The sequence below is a fragment of the Eucalyptus grandis genome, chromosome 1, assembly GCF_016545825.1.
Source record: "Eucalyptus grandis isolate ANBG69807.140 chromosome 1, ASM1654582v1, whole genome shotgun sequence".
Taxonomy (NCBI): domain Eukaryota; kingdom Viridiplantae; phylum Streptophyta; class Magnoliopsida; order Myrtales; family Myrtaceae; genus Eucalyptus; species Eucalyptus grandis.
In genome coordinates, this window is record NC_052612.1 from 39,837,542 (window position 1) to 39,862,575 (window position 25,034).

General features: G+C 38.4%; 1 protein-coding gene across 1 annotated transcript; it reads right to left on the reverse strand.

The window, feature by feature from the left end:
* Nucleotides 1-746: 746 nt before the first annotated feature.
* On the reverse strand, nt 747-24,662 carry LOC104442041 (callose synthase 7-like). The gene is given in 42 exon segments (XM_039313953.1): nt 747-1,219; nt 1,435-1,620; nt 1,800-1,850; nt 1,945-2,742; nt 3,268-3,497; nt 3,560-3,672; nt 5,330-5,413; nt 5,556-5,674; nt 5,753-5,875; nt 8,129-8,240; nt 8,327-8,467; nt 8,572-8,680; nt 8,776-8,889; nt 8,970-9,079; nt 9,820-9,971; nt 10,048-10,162; nt 10,233-10,336; nt 10,504-10,627; nt 10,743-10,906; nt 10,989-11,070; nt 11,165-11,259; nt 11,411-11,533; nt 11,679-11,765; nt 11,853-11,908; nt 11,988-12,069; nt 12,847-12,907; nt 13,148-13,200; nt 13,303-13,634; nt 15,504-15,615; nt 15,694-15,816; nt 17,016-17,100; nt 17,178-17,254; nt 17,332-17,466; nt 18,106-18,229; nt 18,363-18,454; nt 18,551-18,640; nt 19,893-20,054; nt 20,139-20,249; nt 20,354-20,441; nt 20,524-20,636; nt 22,745-22,845; nt 24,224-24,662. Coding segments are annotated over 42 exon segments (5,790 nt in total). The 5' UTR covers nt 24,447-24,662; the 3' UTR covers nt 747-985.
* Between the last annotated feature and the right edge of the window lie 372 nt (nt 24,663-25,034).

The window sequence follows — 25,034 nt, forward strand, 5'->3', positions numbered from 1 at the left end:
CTTCACTCACCCTCGCGATGCCGCCTCTTGCGCAGTATATTCAATCTCGCCGGAGATCAAACGGCGGCGCGAGGATGTTCCAAGGGTGGCCGGAGGTCGGTGGTGGCGTGGCGTCTCAGGTGATCGGCTTCGGGGAGGGATGACGGAGTTGGGGGGAAAATACAGAGAGAGCAAAAGCGGGCCGGAGAAATTTCAATTTTTGGATATTAGTATTTAGTAATTTCTCTGTTTAATTAGTAATTTTCAGTTAATAACTTCCTCCTCTAACAAGTAAATATGCAGATAATGATGTGGCTCGAAATTAATAATATACGTGCACGGTGGACACCTTAACTTTTACAAAATTGCAATGACATTTTTAGCTCAATAACAGAAGTCTTGAAATTTCATCCATTTTTTAAACTCATGATATCAAATAAATTACACATAAATAAATTTAAATAACAATGTAAGATGACTTTTTGAGCTGTTTAAAGATTCATTAAGTATGAATATCGTTCTTGAGTTTTTAACTTATTTATAAATAAATCTGAATTACTTCGAGGATATATTACAATCTATGAATTAATATATGTGACAATTCGAATAACTTGATAAAATTGCTAGTGTGGAAAATCTGAGTGTCCTGGAATTTATTAACAGTGATTCGAGAAAACAAGATTATGGGTTCTTAAATTACGTAAAGATTCGCAGTGGAAGGTTTGATGCATCCAACGGCAATACATAAGACAAATTTGAACAAAATATTAAAAGCAAAATGTATAATACATGCCTTCTTGATATTACAAAGTTAAAAATCAAATTCAGCAGAACAAAAAAATCTTATACAGCATTTGACAGGGAAAGAGGAGGTGTCAAGTTGACAGTATAGACAATGAACGACCCTCTAGTGCAAGTTCATGCAGCACAAAGGAGGGGAAAAATCACATCTGAAGACGGTAGCGAGGGACGTGAGCTATTGAGATCCCATCCTAATGAGGGGGGCTTATGCTGTCTTCTCTTTCCTTCCGGCCAGAATCATCGAAATCTGAAGGCCTCTGCTGAATGCTTGGTTGAAGAGGAGCCGGATTTGGAACTCCGAAACGAAGGGGAACCACGACAGAACCGCGATCGGCAAGAACAGCAACAACCCCATTGTGTATTCGTACGCCCTCGCCAGCTCCTTCAACGAATCCCAGAGTCCTAACCATTTAAGCAACGGCCTGCATGCTTGCCCAATCTGTCAAGAGCAGGAGAAGATCGATCTCGTTAGTTTTGCGGTCCTATAGAAAGCGCATGGAGAGGTCACGCAGCTTGAAAATTTACGCAGGACTAATCACAACATGAACGTGAGGAGTGCTTTGTGCAAAATTAGGTAGTTGTGACTTGGGCAAGTCGAGAACAACCCACTGGATACATGAAGCTTCTTTTAAGATTGCACTAGTCCAGACTTACCAGAATGAGAGCCCAGCCGGAAGGTAAAAACGCAAGGATGGCAGCAAATATATCGGATACAAAGAGTCCACACACGACGAATAAGACTGTCATAACCGACACGAATCCAAGGAAAAGAAGTGCTTTCAGGATCCTAAACATGAGCTGGAAGTCCGTACTGAATCTTCGTCTTCCCATGGATACCATCTGAAAACATTAAGGCAATAATAATTTGCAAAGGAGAACACGTTTGTTGCAGTTTGATTTAAATAAGGTAACAGAAAAGCAGCAGAAAGTAAAAATGATCAACTGGACTTTATTCATGATAATGCATGTGGTTAACGTGCAGATCTAGGAACAAAACCTCCGTATATCATACTGCGTACCTTTAAAACTAGCAGAGTGGTTAGCAACACCACCCAAGAAATTCCATAAATCTACAAAAGTAAAGAAGTGCCTTAGAGAATGATCCTGTGAGAACAAATCAGCAACAGGAGGAAAGAGAAAATCGCAGTGAAATTTATAGATTACCAGTATAGTCTTGCTGTGGCGAACTATTTGAAGATGGTACACAATCCCATACTGGTAAATAAAGAAGCGAAATGCAAGTATTATCTCAAGGATTGTTCCCCTTGGGTTTGTATGCTTCAGATGTTCCTGTTCTTCCTCCCACCATGATTCCCAACTTTTATCAGGTTGTATCCCAATTCCACCACGATTACCCATCCACCTCTTCCAGTCTGCCCAATCATCTACAGTCTTTTGCCAGTCAAAACCAGATGGATTGAATATGAACGGTGCAAACAACCATGAACCAACCAAGAACCACATGGAGACAGTGATGAACAAGTAGAGACTTGAACTGCGGTATGACTCCCCATAAACTCCATAGACAATCAACAGTATAAGCAGCTCCAGCCCTTTCACAAAGTGACTTCGTGAATAAAGCCTGTAATTATCACTGAATTTTGCATGAAAAACAACAAACCCACGACCCGTTGCTCGATATTTGGATCCTCCATGTAAGAGTGTTCTTCCATAAAAATGAGCCTTTGTTCCAAGTTGAAATGTGAAAAACACAGAAGCTAGCTGCAGTTGCATAATGACAAAATCACCGAGGGCAGTCCGAAACCCTTTTTCCAGGCCAGTTTCCATGACCATGGGCAGCACCATTAATAATCCTAATTGAAAGACAGACTGGCTAGCCAAGGCCTCTTCAAGAGCCTTTGTGTGACGTATGCTAGGATTCTTAAGGATCTCACTTTCCAACCCACTCATAACCATGTACAACCGTCCATACAAGAAAACATACACCGTAAGCACGGTAACCTGAATGAAACAAGTCCAAAATGGTAAAAAGGAAAGCTACCATGAATAATCAATGCAAAATTCAGAAGAAAAAGAACGAGATAAAAGTCTTGTTGCCTACCAACCAACATAATACCCCCCTTCCTATCTCCATCCATGGAATAAATTACAGCCCAGAAAATGAAGTACTATTCCAAATCTTGGAACTGTTTTAGCCAAACTGATATTTCTGTACCATTTCATTAACGAAGTAGAAATGACATATTCATGGATCACCTGCCAGAATTAGACATCCAAGGAGGAACTGTGACCCCTTTGTTAAGGGACCACCCATTAATTGTACTGACTCTCGGAAAGACAGACTGGACCTAAAATTACCCCCAAGATTCACAAGAATTAACTGCTTTGATTACCAAGCATTTTACCATGTGACAGGAAACTACAATTACAAATTATGAACCAAAAGTTCCATCATTCTTTTAATACCAAATTGGAAAGAACTAGGAGAGTTGCTGCAAGACGAGTAGAGAGGAGTGGTTGATTTACCATACTACTGAAGTAGAAACCGACAGTCGTAAAATAGAATGACAGCATTCTGTAGAAGTCAAATCGCCGCCCGAGCCGATAAACATCACGACTAAGCGTCTGCTCACCATTTCCATTTGCAACCTTTGCCTCAAAAAGTGATATCTGGTTCATCCCTACATCTCGCCCTTTTCCCACTTGAATATACTCATGATGTGTAATAAATCCCCCACGGAGAGTTGAATTGAACCCTGCAGTGAGAAATGGTCAGATTCTGTCCCTGTGAAATATCATATAAATATGCTAGGGTTACCAGAAAAAATATCCTCGCTCAAGTTGATTGTTTTTGAAGCCTTGCTTATGCCCCCCCGTGTTATGTGGAATAACCTGTCAAATATATCAGGATGGCCATAATGGAAACGGACCCTGCAACAAGAGAATGAGAAACACAATTGCCTTTAGATCATTATTGGAACAAGCTGATCTGAACTCTCAGTTATTGAATCAGAGTCTCGCTGCAAATGCAGAGATAAATTATTGCTTGAAATGTGAGAGTTAGTGGTTACCACAAACATCAGATCGGTACTTAGTATAAAACTCAGACTCTATACATACCTTTTTATTTCCTTCCTTCTTTCTTTTGTTTAAGATATTAACAAGGAACCTATGCTCTTCCTTCCTTCTTTCTTTTGTTTGAGTTACTAACAAGGAGTCGGGAACATTAGTCCATTAACTGCACGCTTTCCAGGATACTTTCGTAGCCAATTTTTGCATTGATTAGCCTCCTGATATATCTTATCGTGCCCTATAAATACAGGTTCCAATAGCTCCTACACTAAAGTTCTTAAGGGTACAAAGAATGTTGTACGACAGAATCAATCCCACCTAAATGCTACAAAAGCGTAGACAGAGAATTTATTGAATCTACTAGAAATAAAGAAACGCAAAGATTTTAAGTGACATTTTACTAAAATAATGGTGAAGTGTTTGTTAGATTAATGGTCATACAATACAATGTTCACAGTTATATCCCACAAAAGCAACCCTGACATTAGAGTTATGTGGCTTGCTATAAGATACAAGAAAAAGTCCACATGTCCATATGCACTCATTCTACAATGTGAATCTCGCTTTAAATCAAGAAAACTCTTTGCTTCACATGCATAGATAATAAACGATTCCTTCCATATTGAAATGTCTGCCACTACTTATTTCTGAATATGTATTTAGCTGCATTACAGTCCTTAATTGATTGTTGTAAGTAATGACTCATATTCGATAGGGCTAAATAATAAGATTCATCAACTTTATCAATATATATATGAGACTTCTTTCCTGTGCATGGCAGTGGCAAAAGATAATCTGCAAGCAATTCTAGAAATTTTCTCGTAAGAGCCTAAAATGAAGATAGTTCATTTGCTTTTCGAGAAAAATAATGTACTTATCAAATTGGAAGGGGTCAAATATTATTCGAACCACCAGAAGAAAATTTTCATTTTACTAGTTGCTAGAGACACCGATATCGTACTGTAATTTTGTTTAAAGATGTTGAATTTACAATACAATCATGCAAATCACCAAACCTACCATACTGTGGTTTTTGAATATCCATATTTGCTAATAATATTATACTCGCAGACAGTGGCTCAAAACAAACCAAAAAACTAAAGATTTATAATCATAAATGATTCCCATCGTTTTCAATGACCAGGCATGTGATCCAAAAGTTCTTTCTGCTAGACTAATGCAATGCCCTAGCTGCAATTGTGGAAGTCAGTGGAAGTTTTGAGCTTCTCTAAGAAACAAAGAAGAATTCGCACAAGTCCACTGAGATGTCTCTCTCATCAGCAAATGAAGTAAATATGTAAGGCCATCGAAAAGAGTATGTGAATGTTCATGTTCAGGCGCAAGAAGGAGCAAATGACATAGTCCCACGCAAAAATTCAGGTTTCATGAGAAAATCTGCCTTTCGCCCAAAGATAGATCTTAAGAAAAGAAAAATCAATGTGTCCGGAGTGCAGACTCCGGTGACTACAAAGATTGAGTTGACAGAAATGCATGAAGCCACAAATTCTTGGCTTACCTTAGGGGATTTGCCAAGATTCGCTGGCCGATAGTGACAAAGCTGGTCTCCTGATTGGACATGAACCAAGCTAGCGATGAAACACTGTAAAAAAAGTGAAAAAATAATGATCTAACCATTCGCATTGGACAAATCTGCTCTGATTTCTTTCAAACCAGATCCTTTGAACTGGATAAAGCAGCCAATAACAGAAGATTTCTGCACATATAAGTATTCGAAGGTTCACCTTCCGGTAAAAATGTGCTCCCGCAGGCCCAAAATAGTAGGTTTTCTCTGCCCACGACGCAGCTTTGGAAATTCCTCCAATACATTTCTAATCTTGAAAGCTTCTTCAAAGTAGTTATCCTAGAAATAAGGAAAGCAAAAAAAACCTGAGATACTTCATCCTCCTGCATATTCCATGAAAAGACATAATAAAGCTACCTGATTCATGTCTATAGTCTGCAGTGCCTCCCCACGAGTAAAGATGATAGCATGATTTTGATTTTCTGGTTTTCCTTCACCAATTTCTGTCGGAGGGCCTGGAAGCTTGATACGGTATATTTCCTACAAATTGAATTGATTATCCATTTGCAGAAAAAGGTCCGCAGAAATCCCACTGATCAAGATTGCATGGCATTCTTGTTACTCAGAAATGTGGCCACCATATTGAAATTTGTATCCTCACATTAGAAGAGATGAGTAAATGTTATAATTCATGTACTTCTTAAAGGTTAATAGCGTTATCAGACTGATTGACGTATTGAATACTGATATAATCCCCATTAATACATCCAAGGTAGTTGCTTCTATAAGGTAGACCAATAGCTCCCAATAGCAACTCCTCTCAAATAATTAACAGACGGAATTCCACATAGGCTTGACAAAGAGCTTATATTTCACTAAATTTTCTTCACGATAGAAGTAACTGATCAGATTAATTCATCCTTCTGAGATAAAAAGTAAACTAATGCAATTCAGACACTCTAAAGTTGCTTGACACATCATCATGCATCCCGAAACTAGTTAATTTACAAGGTGACTAGTTGCATATTTCAATTGTCAAACATGTTCAGGCTAAGAAAAGGGTTTATCATTCACATTCAGTCAAATCTACATACACCACCGTCGGAGAAAAATTACCATAAGTCAATTACTGGGCTTAGCATTTCCAAAATTTGCAAACACGACCGCTTCAATTTAGCGCTAGTAGTTCCCCAGGTTCAGTGATAAACGGACAGAAAGTAGATGGAAGACAGTAGAGAAGCTTTCCAATATCTCCAAAATTAGAGGCGGTGCAAAAGGTAGACAGGAATTAGTCCTTCAGTCCCGTGAAAGCATTATGTGAAGAAAACAGTAAGGTAAAACCATCACATTTTGAAATTAGAAAGAATTAACCATTGAGAGAAGAATATAAGAGCTATAAGAGCTTGATATCAGATAATTTGGGGGTATAAGACTGTTACGAATGAAATTTTCCAATTGTTAGAATGAGCAGGATTTTCAGTTGAAGAACAATAAATCAACTTTGGAAGTACCAATAAACTCAGGAAGAAGAAAATAGGAAAATGCAAACTTCTGATGAAATGGATGTTGATTGAAACGTCTGGAAAATTTTTCAAACACTCTAATTTAAAAGTGTTAGATAATCCTACTTAAAGATATTGTTTTTTTTTTTTATGACATTGTTTAACAACACATATAATTGAAAAAGCCACTAAAAACCCTAAACTTTTGCCCAAAATGACAAATTCACCCCAAACTTTTTTTGTGACATAAAAAAACCCCAAACTTTCCCAACTATGATACATTTACCCCAAACTCTATGGCCAAGGACATTTTCGTCTTTTAATTTTTAAATTTTTTTATTTTTCTTTCCTTTTTCTTGTTTTTTTATTTTCCCCTTATTCTCTCTTCCCCCGCGACCCATGGCAGAGAGAAGCTAGACTCAAGGGAGGGCTGCCATCATCGTCATCGGGCAAGGGTGCTTGCCCGACCCAAGCGAGGAGAGCCCTGCCAAATCCAGCGAAGGCAACCCTCACCCACGTAGGGCAAGGGCAGCCCCCGCCTGGGCCGGATTTGGCAAGGAATGCCCTTGCCCGACACTGAAGAGGGCGGTGCTGACCCGAGTCCAGCTTCCCTCCACCGGCCCTAGCGGAGGGCGGAGGGAAGAGAAAATGAAAAAAAAAGAAAAAAAAAATTAAAAAGTAAAAGAAGAAAATGTCCTTGGGTAAATATGTCATACGGATACAAGTTTTGGATTTTTGGTATCACAAAAAAAAGTAAGTTTGAAGTAAATGTATCACAGTTGGCAAAGTTTAAAATTTTGTGTGTCACAAAAAAAAAGTTTAGGTGAATTTATCACACTGAATAAAATTTGGTATTTTTGGTGAATTTTTACCAACATATAATTAACAAAGAAGGAGCCCCACACGCGATATAAGACCTAGGGCAGAACAAGTTAGAAATCTCCGCCCAAAAGCTCAAGCTGTTAAGTTGGGAAAGAGCACATATATAAACAAAGACATAGAATGCGACAGAAAGTGCAGGAACGTGCCGATAGTATTCGCCATATATTTGCGTGTTAGCTTTAGATGTGCCTCAAATTATTGTGTAAATTAATACCCTACAGCCACCTGCACAGACTAAGAAAATTATACAGCGTTCTGACTAGAAAACCAAAGATGTAGAATCAAACGATAGCCAAAGCAAGAAGCGAAGATTAGAGGAGTCATCTAGATTATACCCAATAAGCAGATTGATTTCTACCCCACTTGATGCCTAATATTCAACCATGAGGAATACTAAATTCTAACTTACCTCATCAAGTGAATCACCTCCCTTCACAAGAACAGAGTAACAACACTTCTGAGATCTCCCATGCACCGTCTCCTCTCTTTCGTCTATGTAAGCAACCCGTAGAGAAGGATACCTAGAATATTTTAGTATCATTGATATCCATCAGCCACTTTGAAACTTTCTGTTGATTACTATTGAAGTGACATCCTTAAAACTTACTTCAACATAAGGCTCAACACGTTACTGTAACAGCTTCTGTCTCTAACATCACTGGACTTCTTTTGATTCCCATAAACTTGGCAAGAGACAACATAGGTGAATTTCAAATCAGCCAGAGCGTGTGCAAAATTCTGTGATTTCCTTGTCATTATCATCATTTAGAGCTGCAACAGAGACATTGAGTCTTGATTAGTATCTGGATGCCACTTCTTATAGCAACTTTCAAACAAGGACAAATCAAAAGCTGTAAATCTGCATTTCTTTCTTTCCTGTTAGATGACTAACCGTTATCTCCAGCTAATTCAAGATGGCATTGAAGTTCTAGAGCTTCCCTGTAGTACATCATCCCTCTCACTAGCAGCAAATGCACATGGTAAGAACAGTCGCAAAGCAAGAATAATTATGACTTACAAGCATAGTATATGCTTCCAGATATATAAATTCTCAACCTGTCCTAGCCAGAGTCTGGCCTCTGTAAGAGACCCAAGAACGTGTCTCCTGTTCCATGTCTTCTTTTCCAGATTTTGGATCTTTTATCCGTTCATTAAAATTGGTCCACTCATCTAGATTGCATGGCACAAGGCATCAGTCAAATTGTATAAAGTGAACAAGTGAATTATAACATACCAAAGGGCAAACTTGCCTGGATAGATCTTCTGCAGGTAGAACAGAATTGTAATTCCATCCTCGTTTTCCCTATTAAGATCGTCGGTGGAATAGAGGACATCTTCTTTGTAATATGGAGTCAAGACACTGACCAAGACGTAAAAGCAGAGGAGAGCCCAAAAGAAAATGATAAATAGGTATCTATTAAACAACCATCTGGGACACGCACATATATATCGCGCGCCCATGCATATATACAGAAAAATGGTAAAATGGAGCTTCGAGGTTGAGGAGCTTCAATCCCTATAATCTTTACATAAATTAGAGAAAATATCATAATGCCACCAAGTCGAACCTAGGATATCTCTTTATTACCATGAGTAATTAATCAAACTGGATGTGTTTTGATAAAATGGCTAATAAAAAGTAAATAAATCCATTTAATTTTTATTTGATTTCTCAATCAGTAGTCATACATGATTGAAATGTTAGCATCACCATCTATTAAAAATTTGTATATGGTCATATCTAGTCTTTTCAAGTCATCAATTTATCTCTAAATATCTGTAAGCACAACCATGATTTCACGTCAAAACAACTACACATTTTTAAAAGATATGAAATTAAAAATGTCATGATTCTTTTTTAACTATGCCAATTAGAAGCACAAAAACTGCATGAATAGTGATTGGATTTTTTAATCTATAATAGCAGCAGTGTTAATATACTGCATAAAAACTCCGTCTATTGCAAAAGCAAATCATTCTATCATCATTTATTATCAATGAGACTAAATTGTAAACTTAATGCGATTTCCAGCAACTGAATTGAACAAACAAGGTTGCCTCTTTCGATGAAGCATAGTATCTATTCATGTAAAAACAGACCTGAAGGGCAGCATTTTGCGCACTGTCGGAGCACCTGGCATTTTCATGAATAAAGAATTAGCAAAGAAAGTGATGCGTCGACGAGCTTCCAAGTTTGAAGGCACGTTGATGGCAGATTCTTTGACTGTCAGAAGCAAATAGAGCCGAACGACCTAGAAGTCAAAGAATTAGATTTTACTTACTACGTCATTACTTGTGGTTTCTCAGACAAAAAAGAGTCAAGCACACCTTTTCTCTGTAGATTTTGTGTTGTACCAAACCAATGTTGATCTTCTCAAACATCTGCTCCTTTCTATCATTTTTCGTATGGGTGGGGGTATAACTATTTCCTTTTTCCAGGATCCTACAAGCAGCACAGTCAAGGACACAAACGTTTTGCATCAACATAAACAAGCATGTTTGTCAGAACTTACCCATGCCCATTCTCCATGACATCCTCGGTGATTATCTCCATGATGTCTTGGAGGACATTGATTATCTGGGATTTGTACACTGTTGGGTCTTCATGCTCACTTAGCTGCCAAAATAACAAAAGATGTTAAGAAGTGAGATATTCTTGAAACTGAGCTAATTGGAGGGAAGAAAAGAAAATGATTCAACGGTCAGTCCTCCAAGAATAATTTTATATTCATGTATTTATTGAGATTAAAACTGAAGTTAGATATAGGTGACAAAAACACTTACCAAGATGGTCAAGAATTTCTCCAACTTAGTACTGAGCAAAGGCAATTCACTTGTTTTAAATTCCTGCAAAAATCTGCGCTGTTGTATGCTCATTTCTACTCCATAACAGATTTCCCTTACGATTCTGTAAAAATTGAGAAAAGCATGGTTTCTCAATAGCCTTAACAGAAGAAAAATTGCCACCAGTATGATACGACATATTAAATATGGAGTTAGTATATGTAAGTTTTCTCACTTACTTTCTGTCAGCTTCATTTTCCAGGAGGTTAGATATGATGTCCCGGAGAGTCTCATAACATTCAATCACTGCTGTATGCATATAAGCATCGTTCTTTATCCTCTTAAACAAGTCACCGTCCTCCTTGCCCTTAAAATCTTTTGCCATGTCTAATGCTATGGGAATCTTTTGTATGAAAGAATAATGACAAGAAGCCTGAATTAGAGCAAATAGATGAGTAGAAATCAACTTGTGAAACTATGCATACCTTGCTAGCAAGCAAGAAGGGAGGCCATTGCACAACAGACACATCAGTTGAAGAAGATGGTACGAGGAGCAAATCTCTTTCTCTGGATTAATCAGCCAATGGAAGTGTCAGAGTATCCGTTTGAGGCAGAAGACTGAAGCTAAAATTGAGGAAGTGAAATTAATTCCTAATTATACCTGTCGCTAATTAGGTCTTCCTCTCTCATAGTCTGAATAAATTTGTTCCACATTCTTGAAAAGTTTGCAATATTTTTCCTCAGTATGGCTTCACCCTACCATGGAAAAGTAGAAATGCATCATAAACATGATTTTATAAGAAATGACACCCCTAAATCTATGAAGCGGCCAACAAAAAAGGAACTTATTGAATAAAGATTCTATGAATAAACATGGAACATTAGATCAACCAACAATTGGATATACCTCTTGGTTCCTCCTGGTTTTCTTGGCATCCGATGATGATGATGATGATGATGGCAAAAGATGTTCACTAAAAGCTTTGGGCACGGTTTCAAATCTGGACCGCAACATCCCTAGTGTTCGTATCTTGAGAAAAGCAAGAAGGTATTATAAGCAAGGAGAAGTATATAGTATCCTTAACCATAAACCTAAGAGCTAAACTGTCTGTGTCATGAAAATTGGAAATGCTTCAGGCATTCTATTTTTGCAGGAAGAAAGAATTGTCGCTCACCTCGCCCAGATGGCTAAAAGCACCATGAATGCCACCAAAAAGACTAGAGAATATGGCATACCAAATTTGTGTATCCATAAAATAGACCTGAGAACATATCGCACAGGGCATATTGTCATTAAATACGGCATACCGCTAGATTGGGATCATGACAAAACTACCCAGTCTGCTTACAAGAACTATAGGGGCCCATATTGCAATAACAACTCCAATGTTATGTGTCTTTGCAGCTGCAGATGAATATTAGCACAGGCTTTTTCCCCAGTTAGAAAATACTAGAAACATCACAAGAGTTAAAAGAAAACTTACAATGTGGAAAAAACTCGTGCCATTGATAATTATCCAGATGCATCTCCAAGATTAATTGTGTTGGTCCAACAAGTGGTGAAATCTATGCACAAAATACGCATGTTTAAATCTTTTAAGGAGAAAATTGGAGAGCAGAATGCTGCAGAGTAGCTACATCTCCTGAACCACTAAAGCTAACAACATCCACAATCACAAACGCTCCACAAACAACGACCCCACAATCAACTAACTGGATAAAATTTTCCTTTATTCTATGGACATGCGCAAAACTATCTTGACACGGTATCAAGGCAACACTCACTTATTCCACCAACGATGCATGCCTTGAAACAAGACTTGGGACCTCTTTCAGCAAGCAACTAATATGAATTTCTAGATGACACATTAAAGTTTATATAGCTTTGAGCAAGACTTGCTGATTAGTTAACATACTTATGTACTTATATCTCCCTGTATGTGATTATTCAAGATTTATTCATCACCTAGTCTGCCATTTATGTCGTCCTTTAAGTCAAAATGTCATACTAAATCTGTGATAGCTTATTCTCAAGGAAAGCAGCATCATCTGTGAAGACAAGATTGCCAGTACTTCCATCAGGTGGGTATTTCTCCAATCTGTGACCTATTTAAGGTGATCATTTGGGTATTCTACACTAAACTTCTAACATCAGAAAGGTTAAATGATGTGATAAGAGAATTGATTCTAGCTCAATTGCATCAACTTTCTCCAAGCAAGTTTCACTGTTCAATTTTACCGAGATAACAAAGCCAGGAGTTATAGAACTTATATGATCTTTAAGTAAGAAAAGCAAACCCCACATAATCCAAACAACTATAACTTGATAAAAGATGATAACACCTCAACATAGTAGCTGAAAGCCAGCTTGCAGACAAGCAGCATGATCCAAAACATGGTGTACCTAAGACACAAACAAAACAATGTACGATCAGCAAGACACTCATATAAAATATGAAGCAGCACATATCTTTTTACTTAGGGTGATAGGTCTATGTCCGAATACTGCACTTAAGCACAAACTCAAGAACTAGCCAAGAAGGTTTGTCCTTGAAAATAAGAAAAAGAAGACAGTGCTGACATAGCAAACATTGTTTTCAAATTAAAACAAATCAAAGCATAAATACACAACATATCTTCTTACTTCAGCAGTGAAAATATGTCCTCATGCATGCCTCTCCCCACATAAAGCTTTGGCTGCATAATGTGAACATTCATTTCAGGGGAAGAAAACAGGATAATGCAAACAATTGAGTAAGGCCCTTAGTAGCGAAGTGGTAGTCTAATCCATCTACTTGCCTGAGCCCACCACATAAGAACAGTAATAGGGAACATACTTGAACGCTCCATGGTCCTCCTTAAGTAAGGAACGAAGAAAAGTATAGCAGCTAAGACATTTGGAATCATATAAATTGCAATGGCATAATAAAAGAGCGACTGGTTCCTCCAATCTTGACCCCAGGTGCTGAAAAATTTCAGGACTCCTGTTCGATACTGCATTAGACTAGAGTAACTAATTGGCAGAACCACAGCCCAAACGGCTGCCATTACAAATTTCAGCATGTATCGGAGAATCTGCGTATATCTCATGCTTTTCCAGGCATTTAGACTTAGAATTATATCCAGACTTGCTGCAGAAGAGGAAAGGAAGAAGGCGGTGTCAGTAATGATTTTATGCTACGTGGCTCTTATAAAATTTGCCAAGACATATGCAAGTAGTCAAAACGGGTCGAGGATGACATATTACATGGTAACTATAGAGATATATTATAACAAGGTCTTTCCTAAGGATTGCCTCTAAGATTGACATATAAAACTTGAGATAGCTAGAAACGCCTTCTCCTTATCACAACGATTGGATTTGCTGCATTCTCTATAAAGAAGGCTGCAAGGCTAAGCAATTATTCTCCTTCCTAAGGCTGAACCGGTTTTGGAAAGTCCTAATGATATGTAGATTGCAATATAATGAATTTTCAAATGGACTTGCCCACATAGTAAAATCTTTCATAAAGAAGTGGACCATTATCTTCTTTTTTCGTAATACTCTGATAATACCTTCTTGAATTCTGCTCGATGACTTTGATGGCTTGATGGAATGGAGATTCCCTCAAATGTTACACAATTATGTGAGTATTCTCGCCATCTTTTTCTATTTCTTACACTATCTATTACAAACTTTTGGTTACAGACTTATCAATCCCTCTTATATATTGGGCTTATTCTGTTTCTCTCTTGATTATTTTAATTCTTCTGTTTCTCATGCAGTTTTGCCGGAGATGATAGAGATTGGAGAGGCATCAAACAGGAAATCGCTCTACAAATGGTCAAAGGTACTCCTCGATTCTCTTCTATATACTTTATATTATGCAAAAATAAATTTGATATAAATCGGCTCCTAAAACTTTATGTCAATGAAAATTTACATTCTAAATCATAAAGAACATGATTCGAGGTAACATATGATGCCCACTGGGGATGCCGAGGCATGTCTATAGTACACGCTGACATTAATCATGACAATATATTGTCCCCTTTTGAATATATGAAGCATGACATTTTCCCTTTTCTCAATTTGAGAAATATGAATTTGAATATGATATTTTTTTTCTGGCAAAGGAAATGTTGGTATTTTTTCACTTACTATCACAAAATATAGGATATTAAAATCACTTTGTCTCATTAAAATGCCAGTCACATTTGACTAGGGATTTCTGATTTAAGTGTTTTTACTTTTTGAATAGTGAACCTATGCTCTACTCCAAAACAACATTATTGTGAAAGAAGAGAAAGATTTGTGTGCCTCATTTTTTTTTTTTTAATTATTTGTATTTAACTAACAAGTTTCTGCTTCTTTTTCAATTTACAAAGTTGTGGCCTGTATAAATAAATGGGCCTGATAACCTCATATACAATGAGAAAAGATGATGAGAGTTTGTCTGAACTTTTCCTTCCCCTCTTCGCCTTCCCCTAATATTAAATTTTTTATGCTCATTTACATACTTAAATATATATCTTCTTTAATCTTATTTAGTTAGTTATCACTCCATTTGTTTCTAATTTTTTTTTCTTTTTGCAAATGCACACTCCTATGTTGCTGAGAGAATCGAGATATTTATGTTTTGTCGATGTCCACATGTGATGTAGACGTATCTTTATTGGTATGTATCTACTTTACAGGATAAAAGAATTATTAGGTCTTGGTATTTAAGAATTTGTTCTACTCCCATCTTTTTCCTCAATAATAAGATTACCTCTAACTACGTCTTGGACATATTATAAAGATATAGTAATGAGTTCTACACATTTCTATTTAACTTAGGTCAACTTTTATATTGGTCATTTCCTTGATATTTCAATCAAACATGATTTTTATCATATCATGGTTATCCTGCACAAAGCGCTGGCTAATGTCTAGCCTTATTTTATATGTAGTATAAACTAGCACAGTCAGTCTACGGTAATAATGGGGAAAGATACATAATGTACAAACATCACCATACCCCTCAGAAAGTTCAGGAAAGCATGAGTTATGAAGATGGTCAAAACTTGTCTGTAAACATTCTCGTGGAAGAGAGCAGTGACAGACCCAGTAAATGCAACAATTACCATGGCCTGAACCAAAAAAATGGAGCTTGGTTAATTTCTTGCAGAGAAAGTCTACAACATTATGCTGCTCAACGTCAACGCTACCTGCAATGCCAATATAAGGAATATCCACATCCGATCAAAACTTCTGTAGAGGTGCAAAAAGGTGCGAACTTCCACAAAATTAGTTTTGGGTTGCTTCTTCCGGATAGGACGCTGGCTGACACGCTGCAATAATATTAGTATATACATCACCACGGGTTCTTTCTTTTTATTGACCAGGATCAACATGGGTTCGTAGACATGCCAATCAGAGAAAAAGATCAATTTGTGGTATTTCGTTGTGCTCCATCCCCTAATTTTTCGATTTCCTCATATAATTTGATAAACCACGAAACTTCTAGATGTTTTCTTTTAGAAAAACATCGTGATTTGGATAATCTTGGTTAGCCATTATATCCATGTACGTTGTCAAAGAAGCTAGCTTACTATTCGCACTAGTAAGATTGCTCCTGATAGCTACAGTGCTGAAAACGCAAAAGTCTCAGACGTATGGTGTACAAAGAAGTGCAAAATGGGCTCAGAATTTATAATTCGAAATTCACTACATCCCTGGAGAGAAGAAGCTACTAAAATCTATTTATAGCTTCGTCACTACCTATTTGATAAAAAATAAAGGCATTCAAATCAAACAAGCTGTTATATTCTGACGATGCTATGTTCCCCTTTTGAAATTGGGAGTTTAAAACACAGAACCAATGATTAAAGGAGTCGACACAGTGCCTATTGGTGAATGCCAGTGATGCAATCACTTTCCTGAACTATAATTTTCAATTTCACCCAGTCAATGGAGAGAAGGAGCTATTAAAATCTGTGTAGAGATTTTCTTGATGCCAATTTAATCAAATATACAGGGATTCCTATCAGACAAGCATTTTAAATTCTAACAATGCTGTGTTGGCCTTTTGGAAACGGGAAGGACACAGAACCACCGCTTAAAGGAGTTAAGCAATGCTTATTGCTGAATCGCCATAATCTGGCCAAGAGATGTAATCACTTTCCTGAGCTAACCTTTTAAGAAATGGAGACGGGGAGAAAAATCCGATGACAAAGGTATCAATGGCACTGCTAAACAAAGCCCAGGTTCCAGAAAAGAAAAATTCTTTGGAAGCTTGACTGCTCGGCCAATTACCATTGTGTTATCTAACAGGTTAACCAAATTGGAAAGTGGTTTCCGGTAACATTTTCCTTGTTTAGCTAGTAAGTCATTATATATATATATTTTAGTGGACAATGAAGAGTCACAAAATTGAGTGGCATCCAATCTCCCATGGCCATAAATTGGACACAGAATTGACACAAAGAACTGCACACAGCATGAATGCACGCACGCAAGCACACACACGCAGAGGGAGAAAAAGGAGTACAGCATTTGCAGTTTGAGGATCGTCTGGCCCAAAGAAATCAGCTTTCGTATTCAACGGCCATTCTAGATCAAAACACTTGTCGGACCTGAGGAAATTGAAACGTGAATTAACTGACTTGCTTCTGCCAGAGTCATAAAGCTATTCATGCTCAAAAGATATTACCAGAAGTACTCGTTTAGGTCGTCATAATTTCTCCATCTTGAATGGCTTGCCTTGCCTCCTTTGTTTCTCTTAGCTTCCTTTAACCATGATACTCAATTTTCAGATCTCAACATGGCAAACAAGAATTTGAGGCATCAACTGAGAAGGAACATACCTTGCGAAGGACCTCGTAGAAAGGGGTTATTACATCCCTCAAAAATGACTCGTCATCAGGTGCTGCCAATTTATATGTTTCTCCACTAACTGCATGAACATTACCATTCAAGATGACAGAAACATCATCCGCCATCTTGTTCCATTGGACAAAGAGGAGGTTAATATCACATAACCAACAAGGAAAAAAAGTTGCTAGTAAATGCATCGTATACAAGAAAGATAGTCTTGACTTTCAATTGCAACACTTTTCAACAGAAGAATCAACTCCATTAAGAAAAGTTATGCCTTGTCTTTACTCCATAGGAAAAGCTACTTGGTTTCTTTGCTGATCAAAATGTAAGATCTGCCACATTCTTCTCCAGCAGTAAGCAATACATCAATTCAAAGATGTGATCAACAAAAAGAAAATCGATGACATGTTATTAGAATGCAATTAAAATACAAACAAAAATTTCCAAGGTTGCAATTTTGCTCTTGACAGGTTCATTTCAATGGCTGATTAAGCAGATTTTGCTTCAGCAAGGAAGAGATTATCGAAGTTGGGCACGATGATGGATAAGCACCATATTGAACGACCCGATTATCCCAAAGAAAATTGTCTAGTAGTTAGATGGAACATAATCAGCTTTTACTCTAGCTGATTAAGCAGATTTCTTCCATTAATAGCAAACTCTAAATATGTTTGAGATGACTTCTATTCATCAAGTAAACATAATATGTGCCTCTGGATGACTACAAAGGACATAGATATTGAGATAACCATAGTACGCACCCTGTGAAAGATATAGCAGAGACATTCAGGCATAAATCGAACATTTGATGCTTCACCCCATATTAGAAGATAGAGCGCAATGTAGATAAGTTGCAACTGTTGTCTGTCACGATGTGGGGGAAACCTGGAAAAACGGTGGTTTGCCAAAACATTGAGCAGACTTGCAAATCAGTTATCCCATGGCACATCAGATGATGATTGTTCCTTTTCAATTTTCATATGAAAGATTTATGTGATAGTAGGGCAGAAAAGCTTACTCAAGATTGTGCTTCTGATGAAGATAATTACACCAGGATCGATAGTTCTTGAGAATTTTTTCCATCAGCTGATCAACAGTGTGATCATCCAACTGCAGGAGGCATATGTCCAAGATTCAATCACACCTCATTTTTAAGTGAACTCTGCTATTTCTATATAAACCTATGCAGAAAAATGATGTACATACCTCAGTGAAATTTTCATCATCTCTATCCCTTATCTCCTTGTTGGCAAGTAAAAGAATTAAATGCTCCCTCTGATTTGCCACATTTCCTTTCTTCAGCAACAAGATGAGGATCCATATTTAGTCAGATGATGTATAATTTCCTTCATTAGAGATTCCAGAAAGCAAAGGTGACCTATGAAACTAATTAGAAAGGTCAAAAAGTGATAAAACTCTATTCACCTTGAGAACCCACGGAAGGCTAAGTCCACTACATAGTGTTGACTAGGCTATATAGGTAAAAATGCACCTTTCCACATAAGACATGTTATTACTTCGTGTATTCAAAACACAAATGCTAGAAAAGCCATAAAATCCTTGACATCGTAGTTAGCCAAAATCAAATTTAAAGCCCAACGTTGCTGGTGTCATTTGCAATATCAACGTCAATAACCTAGACCAAACTGGGATGTCGAGGTTCATATGTTTCAAGGGATACAATCAGCAAGACAATTTTGTCAGAAACATACTGTAATGTGTAACAAAATGTTAGATTGGTAATTCTCACATATAAGTTTGTGAAACCACTTATCATGATTCAACTGCAAAGGAATGGGCCAGATAATTCAGGCGATTCCAGTCCTTAGAAATGTTTTCAAAACCAAACAGGTGTGAAACCAAGAGGTTGGCAATTTACAAGATAGACAGTGAGATCATCTGAACCGTTGAGTTTAGTTAAACTGAGTCAAATATGTGATATAGTGAAGTAATCACACAACTGATTTGGGTCAGAGCACGTGCACTTTTAGTTCTTAGAGATCGAGGATTCAGTCTCCGCAACACCAGTGGGCATTCTTTCTCTGAAGGGGTTCAGTTTTTTTGGTCTAAAATTATCCACACAAATAAGTTGCATGTGCAGCTGGAGAAGATCTGGGCTCAAATCAATGGCAGGGCACGGTTCAAACCCCAGCTCAGCCACATGTCCTTTACTATCCAAAAGTACTCGAGCCTTACCCATCATCAAGTGACCAGTTCAAACGGACCAGTCCAGTCTGGTTTCCCAAAATTTGGTTGTAGGCCAAACTTGCCGCATGGAAAGGTTGTTTGACATCATTTAATTATGATATTGTGTTCTACTATTTCCAGCATTACTTGAGCACCAACAAAAATTTTATTTATCATTGTGAATGGTGGATAAGCCACCTTTTCTCTTGTACAATATAAACAAGTGAGAGTACTATCAGCACACTATGGGGTTGGAGATTATGCACAGCCCTAGAATCAGCTTGCTAAAGGAGGACCCGAAGCAATATCAAGGCACAATAGTGGATTCAAATTATAATAGGACGTTCAAGACAAGTTTTACCTGGAACCCAAAAACAGATGAAAGCCAATCAAGTATATCAGTGTTGGACTGGCTGCTCTCCTTTGGAACTACCAAATTATCATCCTCAACGTTTGGCCCTTCATGAGCTTGGAGCATTGGAAGATTGTCCACATTGCGTATGCCCCAAAGGGCAGCCTTAATCTAGACTTTTCATAAAACTTGATGAGTAATACAGCCCACTGTTGAGAAAATCCAATGCAAACCTTTCATAAATTGAAAATTTACCTCAGGAAGTTCCATAATTGCAGGTTTAACCCCGATTGCATGTAATGGTAAAATGTTATAGTGTACAGACTGCTCTCTTTTTCTCTCAACTTCTTCAGCATACCTTTTCGTCTGTAGAGCAAAAGCCAATTGCAGATACCATTATTCAGTGCTTGCCACAGAGAAGAACACAAAGATGAATACAGGCTAGGAAACTAAAACTCTTTCACTGGAACCTGATCATCAAGCTTTGAGGGATGCACCACGGTTGTCAAAACATCATATAATACTGTAGCAATCTGATATATCTTTGCCATTTCTTCCCTTCAAGAATTAATAGCAAAAAGAAGAATCAATAAAGTGAAGAGATTCGTTCGCAGTTGATCAAATAACAGTAGAGCCTTACGGCTTTTTGGTGTGTTGGGCATCTCTGATATTTTTTTCATAGAACTTCTGGTAATACATCTGGATTTCTCTAGGATCATTTTTGGCAAGCAAAAGAGTTGTCTCTTCTTCTTCCTACAGAATTAGAATGTCAGACATTAAACATTTTGCATACAAGTTACAACCCAGTCCATCTGCTGGTTTTTCCCCCACCAAGGCTAAATTCTGTGACGTATTGTGCACATAATACAAATGAGGGAATAGGAAGAAAATAATATAAACAATTTTGCCTACAAACTATAAGAAGAAATGGTGACTGAAGACGAGAATGTAATATCATTATCAACAGCCAACATGCCTAACAGCATTGGCGCAACAGCAGGGCCATAGATAAGTAAAAGACATTTCAAGCTACCAAAAATAGTGACATCTAGATGCTCTTTACATTCAAATGCCTCGTTAGGCTGATACCCCTACATCCTCCCTTTTTCTAACCGTCAACTTGAATGATAAATGGCACCAACGTATGAGGTTATTTATAAGTCAGCATCCCATGAAATTGGCCTTCCAGTTGCAAGATTTAGGTTAGATATATCCAACATCATATGACTTGTCAGGATTTCCAAGAAAACTTCAAATGAGAAGACATAGAAGTACATGACATTTCAGGTAAAAAAAAATTGATCTCAAAGGATCACGCACCAAATAATGCTGACAAACTTTGGTCTCGGTAGTTCAATCCCCTGATTCAGGGATCAACTAACTATAAGTCAAACAACTCTGACGTCAAATCAAGTCATTGAATCCGTAGTGCTTAGGACAAGAGTGGCCTAGGGACTAAAAATGGTGCAACTGTGGGTTATGATTGTTGGACAAGTGATCAGGGAGGTTTCCGGACGGAAATTATAGCCCTCGAGCACCGATTGCTACTCTATGTATATGCAGTTTCGGGGGGCTCTCTATAGTCTATGGTCCCTCGAAGAACCAATCCTCAAGAATTGGAAGCTGTTAGATCCCTAATGAATAGATCGTGGTTGTTCATTGAAAACCCATTAAGAGTTCATGCATTACAGCACAATGTATAGGAATTACGACATAATACACTTGGGCATGACTGTGGACAGTTCCTCAATGGGACCATGGAAGCCCCCACAATTTCAGATATGGCTTGGTTAACTCTAATACTGCACAGTACTTGAAAATAAGTCTTGGGGAGTGTATCAGTAAGGGTTGCAATGCAACAGCTTCATTTCTAAATCTGTCACACTCAATAATGAAGATATTCAAAGGGCAATAATCACAAAGGACTATATTGATGTGGGAGATTAAGAGACCCATTTTGTTCTTTGAAAGACCATTTTCCCAGGCAGAAGATATGAGGATGATAAAGCTTTATAAAACCTCACAAAGGACTGTATTGATGTGGAATTTTATTATGGAGCTCTCAATAATTTATGAATATTGTAATCCCTTTCCATGGAAACATAAGGAATGCTAAAGCTCCATCAAAGGTCTGTTATTTTTATTTTTTATTTTTTCAATTCTGAAATGTGATTCTAGGTAACAATAAAGAAAAAATACGACCTGAAGCTTAGGAAAATTGTAACGGTCAATTGGTTTTCTCTGCAAAAACAATTGGTACATCTGCTTATTCAGTGGTTGCTGACATTTATCACATTGTTGGATCTTTCAGCAGGGATATCTTGGGTCATGCCCTACTGTAATAAATGCAATCAGAAGCTGCAAGGCATATCAGTCGGTTTTGACAAGGACTGTGGAACTCAGTGCCATCTTGTGTAACATGGAATATCTAGTTGGAGAAAACAGAAAGGTTTTCCAAAGCTGATTGCTATTGCTCACAAGTCGGCTGTGGAGTGATATTCTGCTTGATTGTATAGCTTCTTTTTTATTTTCTGATACTTTCCTATGTATATACATCCAGTCTAATGGTATACTCCTTGTTTATGTCTGAGTCCACTTAAACAATCTACAACTGCAAATCCATGGTAATATCGCTCAACATGATTTTCTCACATCTTGATAGCTTAGTAAATGTGGAAATGCAGTCTCCAGCCATCAGATCTAACAACCACAGTCACATTTGTTAGTTTAGCTGTCACAGCTTGAAAAGACAAAATGCTTCACTGCTAGTGACATGATGTATAAATGAACTTTATTGATGTTTCATCATTCAGCAATGCCACCATAACAGGCCAAGGGACCTCGTGAACTAGGAAAGATACCTTTTCAAGCCTGTGTAAGAGATAGGTCTTAAACTGGCGAACACCCCGTCCAGCTGATGTTGGATCCATCTTATGAGCCCTCTCAAATGCATGAAAGCGACCTAATAGGAGAGATAAAGCAAGGAAAAGGAGAAGTTTTGCTACAGATTAGGAAGAGAACCATGTTTGAAGTCCAACTGATGCAATTTTAACCTTGCCATGCAACATCATAATATTTGTAAAGAAGACACTAAGAATAAGGTAGACCACTGAGAAAGATTAATGAGCATGCAGGAAAAGCATTTAGTATCTGCTCCACTCTTACAATCGATAAGACCCAGCTTCCAATGACGGACAGAAGTGAACAGCATAGACAGAATTTCCATAAAAGAAAGATGAACACCATTGCTGTTCTCTTATTAACAAACCGTTAGAGCTTCCACAGTGACTCAAACCAAGTCATGTTACACCTTCACATTATTTATCTCTCCAACAATTACAATGTTCACATCGACTGTATTCTTTAGACACTCATCATTGCTACTTTGGTGTTTGAATAGTAATCATCTGTGGCTCTAACATAGAATTCCCTATTTTGGTGGTAAAGAGAATTGGAAGGGTAGCGCACACGCGAAGACCTATTGTCGTTGATTATGTTCAAGCAAGCTATAATGTCACTTGACCTATAATTGCAATGAGGATTCCTTTTTATGGGCTCTTAAGAAGACATATCTTGAGCATAGACTTCGAAATGGCTTTCTTCCAAACTTATCAAACTTTTATTAGATAGATTCAGCTAGAAAATCAGATATTACATAAGAAACTAGACACTAGATGTTAGACTAAATTATGAAGAGTTCTATTTTAAGAATACTCAGCCATTTTCTCTATCAAACGTCATTGTTTTAATGCATTAGGTAGCATATAAATGGGAACAACCATACAGCTAATAATCATTGAGTATATTATGAAATATAACCATGGAATTACGTCCTTATTCCACTTCTTCACTTTGCATATCTATTTAATCCCTTTCATCTAATTCATGTCATCCAAACCCATTAAAATTTGGTAAGTAAACTCTTCAGTTAACAGCTATTACGTGTTTCTTTTTTTTTTTCCAAAGCTAACAATGCCCATAAACTAATACTCTCTTGGGTTAAATTTCAAGTTATTTACCGGAAAGGTCGACGATTGAAGTCGCTTGATAAATGACAAGGGAAGAAGAAAATCAAGCTCGCACGAGGTGTGAACAACGATAGAGACATAATCAAAATTCGACAACCACGACTTAGACAGTGACTTGTCCTGCAAGAGTGTTCATTGTTAAGTCGGTCGTGAGAAAAGATTAAATTTTTACCGTCGAGAAACAACTACATGGCATGGCATTCTTGTCATTGACTCCACCGAGTCGCCTTTGAAAATTTTGGCCATCGAACGAACCGAACAACGGGAAACAGGGGAGCAAAGGACCAGAAAGAGAGAGGAGGAGGAGCTTACACAAATACGCGACCCTCGGGTTCTCCTTCTCGACCTCGTTGGCCACGCGGAGGATTGGCGCGATGGCGGCCAGTGAAGAGGGCACCAGCTCGCTGTCCACGGCGGAGGTGTCCTCGTTCGGCAAGTCGGCCATCATCGTGGTCGCCCTCGTCATCTTCCTCGACGGCAAGCGGGACGGCGGGCCGGAGCCCGCCTCCGGCTTGCTCCCACTCGAGCTCGCCATCCGCAGCGGCGGGGCGGCGGCGGCGGCGGTTCCCCCAACAGACAGGCCCCCTCTTCTCTAGTATCACCCGGCTCCTGCTCCTCCGGTGGTGGCGGTACTTCGGGTCTCTACGGTGCCAGCCAGCGTCCAGCGATCGGGCGTGGGCGTCGTCGTCGTCGTCGTCGCCCTCGGCTTGCGCGGGTCTCGAAGAGAGATGTGGACTGCACCCATCGCCATCTTGTCCGCGCACTTTATATACGCGCAGAGGGATACTTTGGGTGGTGAGTGGGGAAAAGGGAGTTGCTCCTGGAGCAAGCAAAGAATGGAGAGAATGTGTCGCGCAGGGAGGACTGTTCGGGGCTCCGCCGCCTGAGTGCTTTTGCTTTATCCCGAGGCCATAAACAAATGGCGATTATCCAGAGACCGAGGCTTTGCTTTACCGGAGGGAAGGTGGCGGGGAGAGAGAGAGAAAGAGAGCGACGAGACAGCGCCCCCTGGCTTTTGTGCTTGGTGCTTTTGTCGAGTCGAGCGAGGATATGCGGCTTCTTTTTGCTTTGTCGCGCGCGCGAAAGTCGCGACCGCGGACGAGGAAGGAAACGCCTCTGCTTT